This window comes from Metarhizium brunneum, chromosome 1 (assembly GCF_013426205.1).
Source record: "Metarhizium brunneum chromosome 1, complete sequence".
Classification (NCBI taxonomy): domain Eukaryota; kingdom Fungi; phylum Ascomycota; class Sordariomycetes; order Hypocreales; family Clavicipitaceae; genus Metarhizium; species Metarhizium brunneum.
Window position 1 is genome coordinate 5,450,066 of NC_089422.1, and position 14,179 is coordinate 5,464,244.

At 53.5% G+C, this 14,179-nt stretch overlaps 3 protein-coding genes across 3 annotated transcripts; 2 read left to right on the forward strand and 1 right to left on the reverse strand.

The window, feature by feature from the left end:
- Positions 1–1,310: 1,310 nt before the first annotated feature.
- On the forward strand, positions 1,311–3,064 carry FUBT (Efflux pump; the record flags this gene model as incomplete). Its single annotated transcript, XM_014693407.1, has 2 exons — positions 1,311–2,485; positions 2,545–3,064. The coding sequence occupies 2 exons, from the start codon at positions 1,311–1,313 to the stop codon at positions 3,062–3,064; spliced, it is 1,695 nt and encodes a 564-aa protein (XP_014548893.1).
- Positions 3,065–4,009: 945 nt separating this feature from the next.
- BOL3 (BolA-like protein 3) lies at positions 4,010–4,363 on the forward strand (the record flags this gene model as incomplete). The annotated part of the gene is made up of 1 exon (XM_014693406.1): positions 4,010–4,363. The coding sequence occupies one exon, from the start codon at positions 4,010–4,012 to the stop codon at positions 4,361–4,363; it is 354 nt and encodes a 117-aa protein (XP_014548892.1).
- A 630-nt stretch (positions 4,364–4,993) lies between these two features.
- cut6 (Acetyl-CoA carboxylase) lies at positions 4,994–12,123 on the reverse strand (the record flags this gene model as incomplete). Its single annotated transcript, XM_014693405.1, has 3 exons — positions 4,994–6,534; positions 6,596–11,723; positions 11,935–12,123. The coding sequence occupies 3 exons, from the start codon at positions 12,121–12,123 to the stop codon at positions 4,994–4,996; spliced, it is 6,858 nt and encodes a 2,285-aa protein (XP_014548891.1).
- Positions 12,124–14,179: the final 2,056 nt, after the last annotated feature.

Sequence of the window (14,179 nt, forward strand, 5' to 3'; positions counted from 1 at the left end):
TTCGCATGTATTAGTAGGGGGCCAGTACGGAGGTAAAAAGTATTTAGCCAGATCAGGTATCTAGCTACCGTGGTGTATACTTCTTCGTGGGCAAATACATTCTGCGACAGACTGTGTGCTAAGCCTTCTTGTTTACGGCATGGCGAGATCGGATTGTGTAAAAGGCAGGAATGTATTTCGCCGTACCATTCAACATGGTCAGTGTCGGAATCAACAGCCAAAAAGAGTTACTTCTAGTCTTGATGTCGAGAATATAAATCAAGGGCCGCCATCGCTGCGTCTTCTGCATTGTTCGTCAGTCAAACCCAACATGGAACGGCCCTACAACAGCAGCTGCGGGATAACAATCAACGTATAAACTGTCAGCGCAGCCGCGACCACATGCAACAAATTCACATTCTCGGTGCCGAGCGTGAGCCCCGAGGGTATTATACGCCCTTTGCCTTTGATTGCCTCGACACGGCTTCAGTGCCGCCAGTCCGCGGAAAACGGACAAATACGCCCGTCCAGTGTCCGCCCTTTTCAAGCCACCGCGGCACGCACACATCACGACGTCCTTTGTTTCTTCCATGTTGTCCCCCGTACACATGAAGCGTGCGGCTTATTAATGCGAAATTATATAGAATCCAGTACATCTCCTATCAGCCGCCCAAAGCCTACCCAGGTTCTTTGAGTGGGAGCCCAGGATGCGTGACAGACTCAACTCGCCTTGGAGGCGAACACGGCACCGACTTGGGCACGGAAACAATCAAGGTCGCCCGATGGTGTGAAGGCCTAGCCTCCCATCTCCTGACGTCAAGCGTAGCAACCCAGCGCTAGTCATTGGTCAATGGCGCAATCCATTTCCAGTGGCGCATTGTTCCGTGGGCTTGGTGTTTAGAGCCTGCTTATCCCCGAGTTTTCCGTAAACGCGAAAAGCCGATGCGCACGATTCGACCCACGTAAGTTGCCATGACGAGTCTGGGGAAGGGAGGAGGGAGCGTCGTTCTTCTAAACAAGACTAGATGGTGGGTGTATGGCTCTGGAGTCGATGTGATGTGATATGTAATCCATCTACATTTTGCATCATTATATTTCGAGTCGGGCGCCCCTCCCTCCCACGTCATTGTTTCTCAAAAATGTTCCTCTTGGACTTCCTAGAGTTGCCTTTCGCCGATGGACCTTGTTTGAAAAACTCCTGCATAGCGAGCGCTGCCGCCATACGCCGTCCACGTATCAAAAGATAAGCCCAACCGGTCCCTTGAGGCTGCTACTTGGTCTTCACACAAGGTAGCCAAGAAACATTCACCAGTGGGCAACCAACCGCCGTCATGACTGGCCTCACTCGCCTTCTCTCCCGGCCAGTCAACAAACCCTACCGGACAAGAGACCTCGACCATACGGAGCCGCCGTTCCTCGACGATGCCGGTTTCCTCGCCTTCAAGCCCGATGATATCGAAAACCCCCAAAACTGGTCCACGCCGCGGCGCATCACCGTCACCATAAGCGCCGTCATACTCGTCATGAACGCTACCTTTGCGTCGAGCGCCCCCAGCGGATGTATCCCCTCCATCGCCAAAGACTTTGGCATCTCAACAGAGGCGGCTGCCCTCACAGTCACCCTCTTTCTCCTGGGGTACTGCGCCGGCCCGCTCCTCTTCGCCCCGTTGAGCGAGCTGTACGGTCGACGATGGATCTTTTATATCTCCTTCACCATGTACATTGCCTTCAACTTCCTGTGCGCCTTCGCCCCCAACTTTGGCAGCCTCCTCGTCGGTCGATTCCTCACGGGGACCCTCGTCTCGGCGCCCCTGAGCAACGCGCCGGGCGTGCTGGCCGACATCTGGAGCCCCCTCGAGCGCGCAAATGCCATGGCGCTCTTCTCGACCATGGTATGGATCGGCCCCGCGCTGGGCCCCGTCGTCGCTGGCTTCCTGGAGCTCAAGAAGGACTGGCACTGGGCGTTTTACGTGCTCATCTGGTTAGGCGCCGGAACATGGCTGATCATGCTGACCATTCCCGAGACTCACGCGCCCACTATCCTTCTTCACAAGGCGAAGCGAGCCCGCAAGGCCAAGATTCCCGGGTACGAAAACGTAAAGGCGCCAGCCGAGAAGCAGGATCGGTCCATCACGAGCGTCTTTGGCGTTGCGCTGACGAGGCCCTGGGTCATTCTCTTTGACCCCATCTCGTTGCTGTGCGCCATCTACCTGGCTGTTATATATACTCTTTTGTACATGTTATTCTCCATCTATCCGATTGTCTTCCAGGAGAGGCGTGGATGGAACTCTGGCGTAGGAGAGCTGCCGCTCATCGGGACGGTTGTCGGCGCCATTCTTGGCGGCAGTATCGTCCTCTTTGATACCAGGCGCCGCAGCAAGAAGATTGAACGGGGTGAGATCAAGGCCGACGACATGGAACCCGAGGATCGTCTGCCCCTGGCCATGGTCGGCGGTATTGGGTTCGCAGCAGCCATGTTCTGGTTCTCCTGGACAGCTGAATTCAAGTATGTTTGCCTACAATCCGCCTGATTTCATTCCGACCAGAGACTGACAGCGATTTCAGCTCCGTACACTGGATTGTGCCGACCATTGCGGGCGGCCTGCTCTCCACCTTTATGCTGCTCATCTTCGTCGCATACCTCAACTACCTCGTCGACGTGTATCTCATGTACGCTGCGTCCGCCATCGCCGCCAATACAATTGCCAGATCGGCCTCGGGGGCCGCCGCTCCACTTTATACGTCGCAGATGTTTCATGCGCTCGGTATTGGCGGCGGCGGCAGCCTTGTGGCCGGCGTTGCGACTCTTCTCGCCGTTGTCCCGTTCGTCTTCTACAAGTACGGCAAGCCGATTCGCATTCGGAGCAAGTTTGCGCCGACCAACACCAAGGAAAAGAATCGCGTCGAGGACGAAGAGGCTAATGCGACGGACTTTGCTATCCAGAGCTCGTCAGAGGTTGATAGCTCTACGGACGTAGACTCGTCCCACACATCACCGGTTGCGAATGAGAAGACGGAAGAGCGGGATGTGTCTTCTGGAGGACAAGTCTTGGCTCCGAATGAGCGAAAGGGGTCTCGCCCATGAATAATAGGGTACAGATATGGAATCAGACAAAAGGAGGCACTGGCGGCGTGCATAACACTTAATGTTGCCTCTGGGACATGGCGACCACAGATAATTCGTTAGCGAGCAGTCATCATCATACCTTAATAGACATTAGCATAAGGAAAGACCGGATATCAAGGCGATATCACCTTGTGACAGGCGTCCGACTTGAAAGAAGTTGTATATATCTAGAAGGGTGTATGTCAACCCACAATGGCTTATGTATTGTCCAGACCAAGAGGGTCAAGTAAGTGTGGATGAAGAATAAGAGCAGAAAAATATAAGCGGGGGGACATTAGCTTGCCGTAGCATTCGACTGCAATGTCATGGCCTGTGATTCGAACATACGACTTTAGATAGGCATTCAAAGAATTAAAGTCACGGCTTTGGTCTAACAATCTCCTAGATGTTACTACTTTAGTTAACAGCCATCTCCACCCGTCAGACATCATGGTGAGTCGTCATATCGCGGACACACACCACAAGACAATGGCTCGCAGGCACGTCCACGTATTAAAGTAGACCTTGCATCGGACATGGGCAATACAGAGACTTTAGGTTATTATTTCTAGAATTCACACTAGAAATGCCACTTGTCCGCCATTGACAGGCCAAAGTGAGACCACCCCAGGACGAGTCTGCATACACTCCCAGAACTTCCACCCAACCGCTCCGACACATCAGACATCTCAACGGCAATGCTCCCCAGACCACCAGCACCAGCACCTCACCACCACAAAGGCCCCAACGCAACATCTCCACGACATCATCCATCTCAACCGCAACCCCTCCAGTGACGATGCACCCAGTCCGGCCCGGCAAATCCCCGGCCCGCTGAATAATCCGCCCCAGCTCACTCGCACAACTCCACCACCAAGCCCGCCCATCACCAAACCCTCATCCCCTCAACCACAGCAAGCAACCATGATCCGCCAACCCTGGCGCGCAGCCAGCCGCCGGCTGCTGCTCCTCCCGCCGCAGCCCAGTCCCAGATTCAGATTCTCCTCCTCGACCGCAACCGCCGCCTCGCAGGAGCAGCCGTCCATGACGCCCGCCGAGTCCGCCATCGCCGACCTCCTCCGCGCCAAGCTCCAGCCCACCGAGCTCCTGGTGCGCGACGTCTCCGGCGGCTGCGGCAGCATGTACGCCATCGACATCGCCTCCCCGGCCTTCAAGGGCGCCACCATGCTCAAGCAGCAGCGCATGGTCAACGCCGCCCTGGGCGACGTCATGCGCGCCTGGCACGGCGTCCAGCTCAACACCCGGGTCTCCGAGTAACCAACCCCGGCCCGGGATGGCAAAATTCAACTTCTTTTTTACTTATTTCATGGCATTTACCAAACCGCCGAAAAACCGAACAAGGTCTAGAATATGCACGGTGGCATGGCCAATTGGGCGCGGAATCAACCCGGGAAACATATACATACATATATATATATACATGGACGGCACTCACGATAACATAAGCGGGTGGACGCGGCGCGTGTACAATACAAGATGTAATAATGCTGTACTATAAAATGGTCTGGCCTGGGGGTGCTGGGGGTGCAGTTGCTCAGGCAGACAGACACGGTCTCTTCCAACATACGGACAATGACAACCCAAATTTCACTCGCCAAAAGACATGGCTAATTGCGACACGCGCAGCATCTATGCACAATGTACATACGCACGGTGTGACAAAAACTTTCCATTTTAAACATGGGTTCGTAATTACAGCATATCTAGTTAATACATTGACGACAGCCCAACGCCAAACGTCATTACACTCCTTAATATGTATATGTGCCGAGTTCAGACATTAAAGAGACAAAAAAACAAGGCCAAATAAACAGGGAAATAATGCTCCTCCAAACATCATTTTCCTTTGTAGAGTGATTCCCTCCTTTGTTCCTCCAGGCTTTTTGGTTATTCCTTGAGGTACTTGAGAATCGCCTCCCGCTCCTCAACGGGCATGACTCTCAGTACCTCGCGAACACCCTTCCACCCCGCAGCCTTCTGCGTGCGGACCACCTCAGCAACTTCCGCCGAAAGGTGCTCTGCCTTGAGGGCATCAACCTTCTCTCCAATAGTCTTTCTCTCCTTCTCGTACCACTCGGCAACTTCTCTATCACTGGTGTCAAAGTTGACAATGCCGGACCAGCTTTGCAGCAGGTGCAGGTGGCCAGCTCGCAGATCAGTGCCCTTGGAAGGGCTGGAGTCGCGGGATGACGACAAAACGCTGCTGGCCATGCGTCGGAGGATATACTCCTCGTTCAGACGGCGACGCAGACGCCAGTAGAAGTATCGCCGGGAATTGACCCACTCCAGTGAGTCGCGAATCGTGCCCTTGGCCTTCATGCGTCCAGCGCGGTCGTGCAGGTCGGCAAACTGCACAGCAATCTGGGCGTAGACTGGTAGCAGCTCCTTCTCCCGAACAACGACCTTCTTCTTGATCTCAGCGGCTTCCTCGGGAGTCAAGTCGCTGTTCTCGAGCTGCTTCTTCAGGTTGGCATAGGTGGTGTCCATGCGGGCCATGGTCTCGAGCTGCTTTTCCTTGCGGTACTTGATACCAATGATACCCTCGGGTTCGAGAACACCACCGCGGGCCTCAACATCGGCGTACATCTCCATGGCAACAGGGTTAATGGTGGGATCAACGACGACCCAAGATCCGCCACGGAGCTCACCAAATGGTGGGATGTACACGAAGATGGGCTGCTCGTACTTGACGAGTGCGTCGACGATGAACGAACCGTACTTGAGGACTTCATTGTACATGTCTCGCTGACCACCAGAGAACCCTCTCCAGTTAGCCAGAATCATCAATGGCAACTGCTCACCATAATTAAAGTCATTAATGGCCTGCGCCGTCTTGAAAGCCGAGTTGGGGTACCAGACACCACCAGCCTCATTGGTGACTTGCTCGATAGAGTCGGGGTTGGCGGGATCGGCGGGAGTAATGTTCTCAACAGAGCGAGTCTCAACCGCGATGACGCCCATGGGGATGCCGCCAAGACGAGCACGGCCGACAACAACAGTTCGTGCCCAGCCGCCAAGGGTCTCGACAAAGGAGTCCTTATCAAACAGGCCGCTCTGGAAGCTGCCGTCTTCGTCACGCTTGCCGGAAATCATCCAGCGAACATCAAAGGCCTGTTTCTGGGGTGGACAGTAAACAACGTCACGGTCCCAGGAGTCAGAACTGGGGCTGACAGGGATGGGCCCGTTGCGCTTCTCGGGCACAAATGACATCCACTCGACGATACGAGAAACACCAGCAAAATCATCGTTGGCAGTCATGTGAGAAACGCCATTGCGGTACATGATTTGAGTACCTCCGAGCTGCAGGTTAGAAGTATACACCTCACGACCAAGCAAGTTGTTCAAAGCCGGGGCACCGGTCAAGATGATGGGCTGGCCCTCAATCTGGACGGCACGCTGGCCAAGACGGACTAGGTAGGCACCGATACCTATGGTAGTGTTAGGCCAGGGACCTATAAGAAAAATCAAAAACAGTGTAATGTAACTTACCAACTGATCGGCAGGTGACCAAGGTCACGGTGAAAATGTCATTGTAAGCACGGCTGGTGGCACCGGCGATGAGGCCGGATCCTCTGAGACATTCAACACCAAGACCATCCTCCCGTCCGACAATGGTGACAATCTTGTGGCGTTTCTCACCATCTTCGGTAACCTCCTCTGTGATGACATCGTCTTTGAAGTTCTCTTTGGTCTTCTCGTCCAAATACAAGTAGCGGAAGCCGGCGTCCTGCTTGGCAGGATCATTCCATGCGACCTTGAAGAAGGGCATCAACTCATTAGCAAGACCCAGGCGGGCACCAGAGTTAGCAGACAGATAGATGCGTGGAATGCCAAGCTTGCGAGCCAACTCGGTGCACTTGTTGAAGAAGTTGTCCTCCTTGGGACCAAAGGAACCAATGTTGTAAGTAATGTCGTTAGCGACGACAATGAACCGGCGACCGGTAGGGTACTCGGGCGTGCGAGCTTTGAAGATCCAACCGACCATACCGCAAGCGTTGGTGCCAGGCTCACGGTTGACCTCCTGAAGCGTGTCCTTGTCATCGAGAACAAGTTCGGTGTAGGATGCGCAGTCGCCAACCTTGGGCTGCTGGGAAGCCAGAGCAGGCTGGTCTTTGACAGCCTTGGCCCAGGTGTTCTGGATAGCCTGACGGAAGAGCTCAGGGAAATCATAGACGTACTGAGTTCCCATGAGGTGAGCCTTGTATCGCTTAGGCTGTAGAGCATTCTTGGTTCCATACGCCGTGTTGACGGGGAGCAAATGAAGGGGTCCCTTTTCGCTGGTACCACCGATACTGTGGAAAACCCACTCGCCCTTCTCCGATTTTCGCTCGGCATACATATCGACGTCCACGACATAGCCAGAAGTATTGGTGATGACGACACGAAGTGGGTAGGGAGTGCTGGTCTGGGGATCCGTGCAAATAATACGGATTTCCACCTGGGCAACACGCAGTCGCCAGCCACGGGCCCCAAAACGATCCAAGAATCCTTGCAGACTCTGTTCAACAGCCTTGGGGTCGAGTTGGAACACGGGGGTAAAGTTCATGAAGATGTGGTTAAGATCAGAAGAGTTGTTGCCAATAATCTCAAGAGCATCAAAGATGTCATTAATGACGCGGTCAGCCTCGGAGATGAGATACTCGGCAGTAGGAATCTCGTCGCGAAGACGACCAGGACGGATGACAGCACGGGTAAAGTATCGCTTGTCAGTGTCGACAGCCTTACCAATCGCCTCGTACACGTGGATATTTTTGTTCTCAGTAAATACGGGCTTGATGTGGAATTTGGCAAGACGGCCCAGCTCAAGCTGGAATGCAAGAGCGGGTTCGCTGTGACGAATACTGTCATCCTCAAGATACTCAGGGCCTCGGAAAGTGAAGTAACCGGGATAAGAACCGTCACCGTGACCGCAGATGAATGTCAGGCGACGCACACCACGGACCAATAACTCGCTTCGGAATTGCTCCACGATGGGCTTGATGCGGGTCAAGAGTTCTTTGTCGTCGTTGCTCTCGGCATCGCGGACAGCAACATTGAGGACGGCAGACAGCTCGTCGTCAGTCTTGACATCTTTCTGAACTGAATTGAACGGCTTGCGCTTGCCGCTGAGGTCTTTGAGAATGGCAGTGGCATTATGCTGGCGATTCTGCTTGTTGTGGAAGGCCAGCGTCTCGAGGGCCTTCTGGAGAAGCTCTTCAGCATCATCGAGGTACTTGCATGGAATAATGATTCCTTTCCGAGTAGGCTCCTCGTCCCACTTGCTGGTCAGGTAAGACATGTCGCTGATGGAGTAAATGCGCTTGACGTTCATATCCGGAACGCCAGGCGTACCTGGAGTAGAAGGGGCAGCGGACTGCAGCGGAAGACCAAACTCGGACTGGCCAATCTTACGCAGCTGGAAATCCCAAGAGACGAATTGGGGAGAGTCAGTCTCGTCATTGTGATAGTCAATCTGCTTCAATATGTAGGCACGGTAGGCCCGGCGAACATAGACTTCCAGGGCAGCCAGCCCCACCCAGGGGTCCTCGTGGGCAAAGAAGAGAGGAAGGACGTCGAAGACAGTGTACTTGGAGTCGACAACTTCCTTGATGACATCGAGGTTCGGCTCACGGTGGTCCCAACCACTCTCTCCGTAGCGAGACTCAATGACTGATGATCGCAGGATATGCTCCATCTGAGCAGTACGCTCCTCAAGCGAAGGAAGAGAGCACTGGATCATGATCTCACGAGCCTTGAGAGATACCTTGGAAGTAGAACGAGATGAGAGCTCAGTCAGCTTGCGCAGGGGCTCACGCAAGTACTTGCTTATGTTACCAACGTTAGGCTTGTTGGGGCGGTATTCATCGAGAATAGCAAGGATGAGTGAACTCTTGGCACTGACACGACTGTGCGAGAGGACTGTCTGCACAACCTTGGCAAGATTATCCTTGTTCTGGTCACGAAGTCTGAGAATAACGCTGTCCTCTTGAGCTTGGCTGAGGAACAACTTTTCAACATCAACATACGCCTCGATCAAGGACTGGATGAAGTTGAGCTCATGAACCTTTGAGCCCTCAGAATAAGCATCGAGAACTTCAGACAGGGGAGCGAGAGTCGTCTTCAAGGTTTCAGCGTCGTTTGCGGGGAGGCCCTCTTCAAGGAACTTTTGGAATGCTTTCTGCAGAGCCTTGGCTGGGAAGTCGGCGTGGCGAGACTTGGCTCGCTCAACAATTTGAGCAAATTGTGCATCTAGCTTCTGAGGCATGCGGGCGTGCAGAGCTGAAAACTGAGCATTCCACTCGCTGTAGGGAAGCTCAGGGTTGCGGAGGACTTCAATGAGCTCCTTGAGAGCGGAAGCCATGATGACCGAGTTATCATACCCATTCAAGATGTTGAACATGATGGAGCGCAGAACGGAGAAGCGCTGGCTAGGCTTGGAACCAACAACCACAGAGTCACCATACGGAGGCAGCTTGTCGACAAAGGCCTGGGCCTGCTTGACGCGGCTGGGGTCATCCAGGGCCAGAATACCCAAGATGTCGCCGGCTTCGAGAGTAGCGCCGGGTTGCTTAATGAGCTGAACAATACCATCTTCCTGGGCGACCAAAGGCATGTACATCTTCATTACCTCGACTTCAGCATAGGTTTGGCCAGCCTTTACATGGGAACCATTCTCAACAGCGTACTGAACTAGTTTGCCAGGACTGGGGGTGCGCAACTGAGTCGGGTCGTTCTCCTGTTCGAGCAAGCAAGTCTTGCTATCAACAGACAGACGAGTGGCGCCTACCTCCTCCTTCCAGTAGACATTGTGGCTATGACCGTCGAGAAGAATCAGCAGGCCGCCATCACTGAGGGCGCGAACGCCGACAGTGCACTTGGAGCCGTTGATGAAGAGGTGATAGCTGTCAGCACTAGCACGAGTAGCGGTGAACTTGTATCTGAAACCCTCGTAGATGAAGTCAATGTTGAAGACTGTCTTCAGAATCTCCTTGGAGGAGACCTGACCCTTTTCCAGGCCGGCACGATACTCGGCTATGCAAGCTTCGCTAGCAATATGAGCCTTGGTAATGGCACCGCAAACGACAGCCAACATTGTGTCAGGTCTCTCAGCCGTGAGGCGTTTTGAGATGAGCTCATCCAGCCAGCCTGTGGAGATGGTGTTGTCCTCAAAGGCCTCAGTTTCAAGCAGCTTAATGAGATATTCGACAGTCGTCTTGAAGTCACCACGAATGCTCAATTCCTTGAGGGCAACAACCATGTGTTTCCGGGAAGCCTGTCGGTTCTCGCCATAGGCAAATATGTGACCAAATTGACTGTCAGAGTAACTGTGAATACCACCTTGGGTACCGACGGAGAAGTAGCCCCAAACATTTGAGCTACTTCGGAAGTTCAACTCATGCATGACACCATTGGAGGGCTTGAAACCCTCACCAGGATCCTCAGAGGTGATACGGCAAGCAGTAGTGTGGCCAGTGGGAGTAGGGCGACGCTGAGCTTGAGCAGTGCCCTCGCTCTTGAATTCAAAGTCGATCTCACCCGAGGTTCTGGGGTCCACGCCGTACAAGACTCGAATGTCGCGGATGCGATGCAGAGGCAGACCCATGGCAATCTGAAGCTGGGCAGCCGGTAGGTTAACACCGCTGACCATTTCGGTGGTAGGATGCTCGACTTGGAGACGGGGGTTCAGCTCCAGGAAGTAGAACTTGTCGTCTGCGTGCGAGTACAGGTATTCCACCGTACCAGCAGAAACGTAACCAACCAGCTTGCCCAAGCGAACAGCGGCATCCTCCATGGCCTTGAAGGTGTCGGGCTTGGCGATGGTGACGGGAGCCTCCTCGATAATCTTCTGATGACGTCGCTGGACGGAACAATCTCTGCCAAAAAGAGAAATATTGTTTCCGTACTGATCAGCAAGAAGCTGAACTTCCAAGTGCCTGGCATTGCCTGCCAACTTCATGATGAAGATGGGGGATCCGGGAATTTCGCTGGCCGCGGCCTTGTAGAGAGCTTCGAAGCCTTCTTCGCTCACAGCCTTACGGATACCTTTACCGCCACCACCCTCGGAAGCCTTAATCATGACGGGGAAGCCAATTTCTTTTGCCTTTTCCAAACCTTCCTGCCACGATCTCACACAGCCCTTGGCGTAGATGTCGTCTGCAACTGTAACAATACCCTTCTTGTCGATTTCAACGGCGTCGACACCAGTTCCTGACCAGGGAATACAAGGAACAGAAGCGTGCTGAGCAACAATTGTGGAGGAAATTTTATCACCGAGGGATCGCATGGCAGACCCTGGAGGGCCAATGAAGACGATCTTATTCGGTGAGGCGGCCAGAGACTCGGGCAGCTTAGGGTTCTCGGAGGCGTGACCCCAACCAGCCCAGACAGCATGTACATTCATACGCTCAGCAATGTCCACAATCAGCTCGACGTTGGCGTAATTGTGATTGTTGGTGCCACCGGGCACTTCGACATAGTGGTCAGCCATTCGGATGTAATCTGCATTGGCTTGCAGATCTTCGGGAGTAGCCATGACGGTGAAGTGAATGGCCCGCTCGTCGCCGAACGTTTCGTAGGCCCATTTCCGGACGGATCGAATTTCCTTGACGGCGGCAATACCGTTGTTGGCGATCAAGACCTATTATAGCGGCTCTGTTAGTTCTTCGCTGCAAGACATGCTTGGAGGAATTTGCGCATGCTGCAGAATTGCTACTCGTGGTAGAATTGAAAAGCCCAGGTTCGGACTGCCCCATGCCCATAAGGGCCAGGCATTACACCAACTGGAACCGCAGCTTAGAAGCTCCTGCTTGACTGCTTCAACTCCAGATGAAGTCCGTATAATTACTTACGTTTGTGATGACAGTGTGTCCGTCATGTTGTGCAACAAAATCCTTGACCTTGCTAGGGGAGACATTTTCCAGCCTGCTGCCTCCAATGAAGTGTTCTGCGATATTGTGCTTCTCGGCGTAGGTGGCCTTGCCATTACCAACAGGCACCGTCCGGCCGTTGGTGCCGTTGGCTCCTGATGTGTCAGGCATGTTTGCTGTGAGAATGTGTATTTTCGGTAGGGGGTATTAGAGAGACAACCAGCAGACAGGTGCGGATTGAGAGATGGCGAGAAAGAATCGTGGTTTTCAAAACGTCATCAGACGATGAAACAAGCTGTCTAGAATCGCGAAGATGGAGGATGTATCGATTCGGTGCCTGGCGAAGGGGGCACTGCAGGCCGATTGGGGAGTTCTACTCGGTAGGGAGAAACTGAAGAGAGGTGTATGTATGAAAACCTTCTTCTACAACAGCCGCTAGCAATTAAAATAAAAGGGAAGAAGTAAAACAAGCAGTCGTCAAGGGAGGAAGCAAGACGACAAGCCCACGAGGTGCCAATTAGGTCAATCCGGCCAAGTATTATTCGATCTCGAGGAGGAGGAGCTTCGAGACGGAACAACTAACAAGAATGGTCAAAAGATTAAAACCCGCGGCTTTTGGCTTTCTGGAAGAGGAAGCAGAGGGGGAAATACCAGCAGATAGCGTCGAAATGAGAAAGAAAAGAAAAAGGAAGAGGTAAGATTGAGGCGAAGCTGAATCGGTGGAGGTCAATCTGGAGCTCGAGCAACGGTGGTGCAGAAGTCGGGACAACGGGGAGCTTTTTTGCGCTTGCCGATGCGGTCGTCAATCTGTTGGGGCCAAAGACTCAATGGATCAATTAGCTTGGGAACGTCTTTGGTTTAGTGAGACTTGGGTGTGGTTGGTGCTGGGGGGCCGCTGGCCAATGCTGGGGTGGGGGGGGCCAAGTGCTTCTCAGGTCTGTCTGCACGGTTCAATGTTTGGAGGAGCACCACCGCTAGGCTAAACTCGACTCAACATTGATGTCGATGTTGGCCCTGGAGTCCTCAGGTGCTCGACACAAAAAATGGGGCACGCCATGAACGTTTGCATTCAATGTTCTTCCATCAATCCATCACACCCGCCCAATGCCACTGGCCATCGGCCAGCGCCTCCTGTCGCGTTGTCATAGACACTGTGAGAAACAGCACAGCCCCTTCACCACAATTTACCGACGTGGAGCCACTTCAACCCGACGCTTGGAATGACAGCCATGGGTTGGGGTTGCGGCTGCGGCGAAACAGCGCCCAAGCCAGCACGACAGCAGTCAAGTCACTTACCCGGGGAGTTGGTCGGGTCGGTCTACCGATACTTGGCCATTGACGAGTCCGTTAGTCGTGGGTTGTTTTGTCACCAGCGTCGCAGACGAATAATCCTATCGTCACGGCCTGTGGAATGGGAGGCAGGGCAAATCGGACATTCAAGCAAAGATCGAAACCCAAAGAAACAAAGGTCACATTGGTTTGAGGGAGTCCCGGTCTATGTATTGAAATATTACTCCGAATCATCAACATGGCTGCCCAGGAGGAGGCATGACGGAAGACGCCACCGAGATGCCCTGTCGGTCTAGGGACTCCGTACGGGGTGGCCCTTACGCAAAGCTGACTGCGACGTTCGGGACCCGGTCTCTCACATGGCAAACCGGCCTAAATTGCATGCAGTACTTGATGGATTTCGCTATGGTAAGCATTCAGCATTTGTCCCTCCTCGTCGGGTCGGTAAATGTGCTCCTTTGGAGAAGGCACCGGGATGCAACAACGTAACCCCCCTGCCGGGTACACGATGGAAGGGTGTGGACTTTGGCAGGATCCGAGACGTTTCTTGGGTTCTGTTTCTTTGCCTCGATCTCATTCACCCTACTGGATTGACTTCAACAGAAGCAACGACTTGCAGATACCAACACTCACTCGCAAAGCAGAGCCGCAGACACCAAGAGAGGCATATGTACAGTGTCAGCAACCATGACGACAGATGATGCGGAACACAGGCTGAGTTCCTCAGCAACCCCCCTGACATTTCGTGGCCCCAACCAACATGGACCACTTAATAACTACCAACCCGCCGCCACACGCACGGCAGCCAAATGCCGCCTTGAGACGGATTCGCCCTGCCTTTCGGAGATGGGGATTCGCGTTGAAAACGTACAGTATCCTACACGCACCGGTTCAACTGACTCTGGGTGTCCCAGTATCAATTCGATCCGCCCGCGAA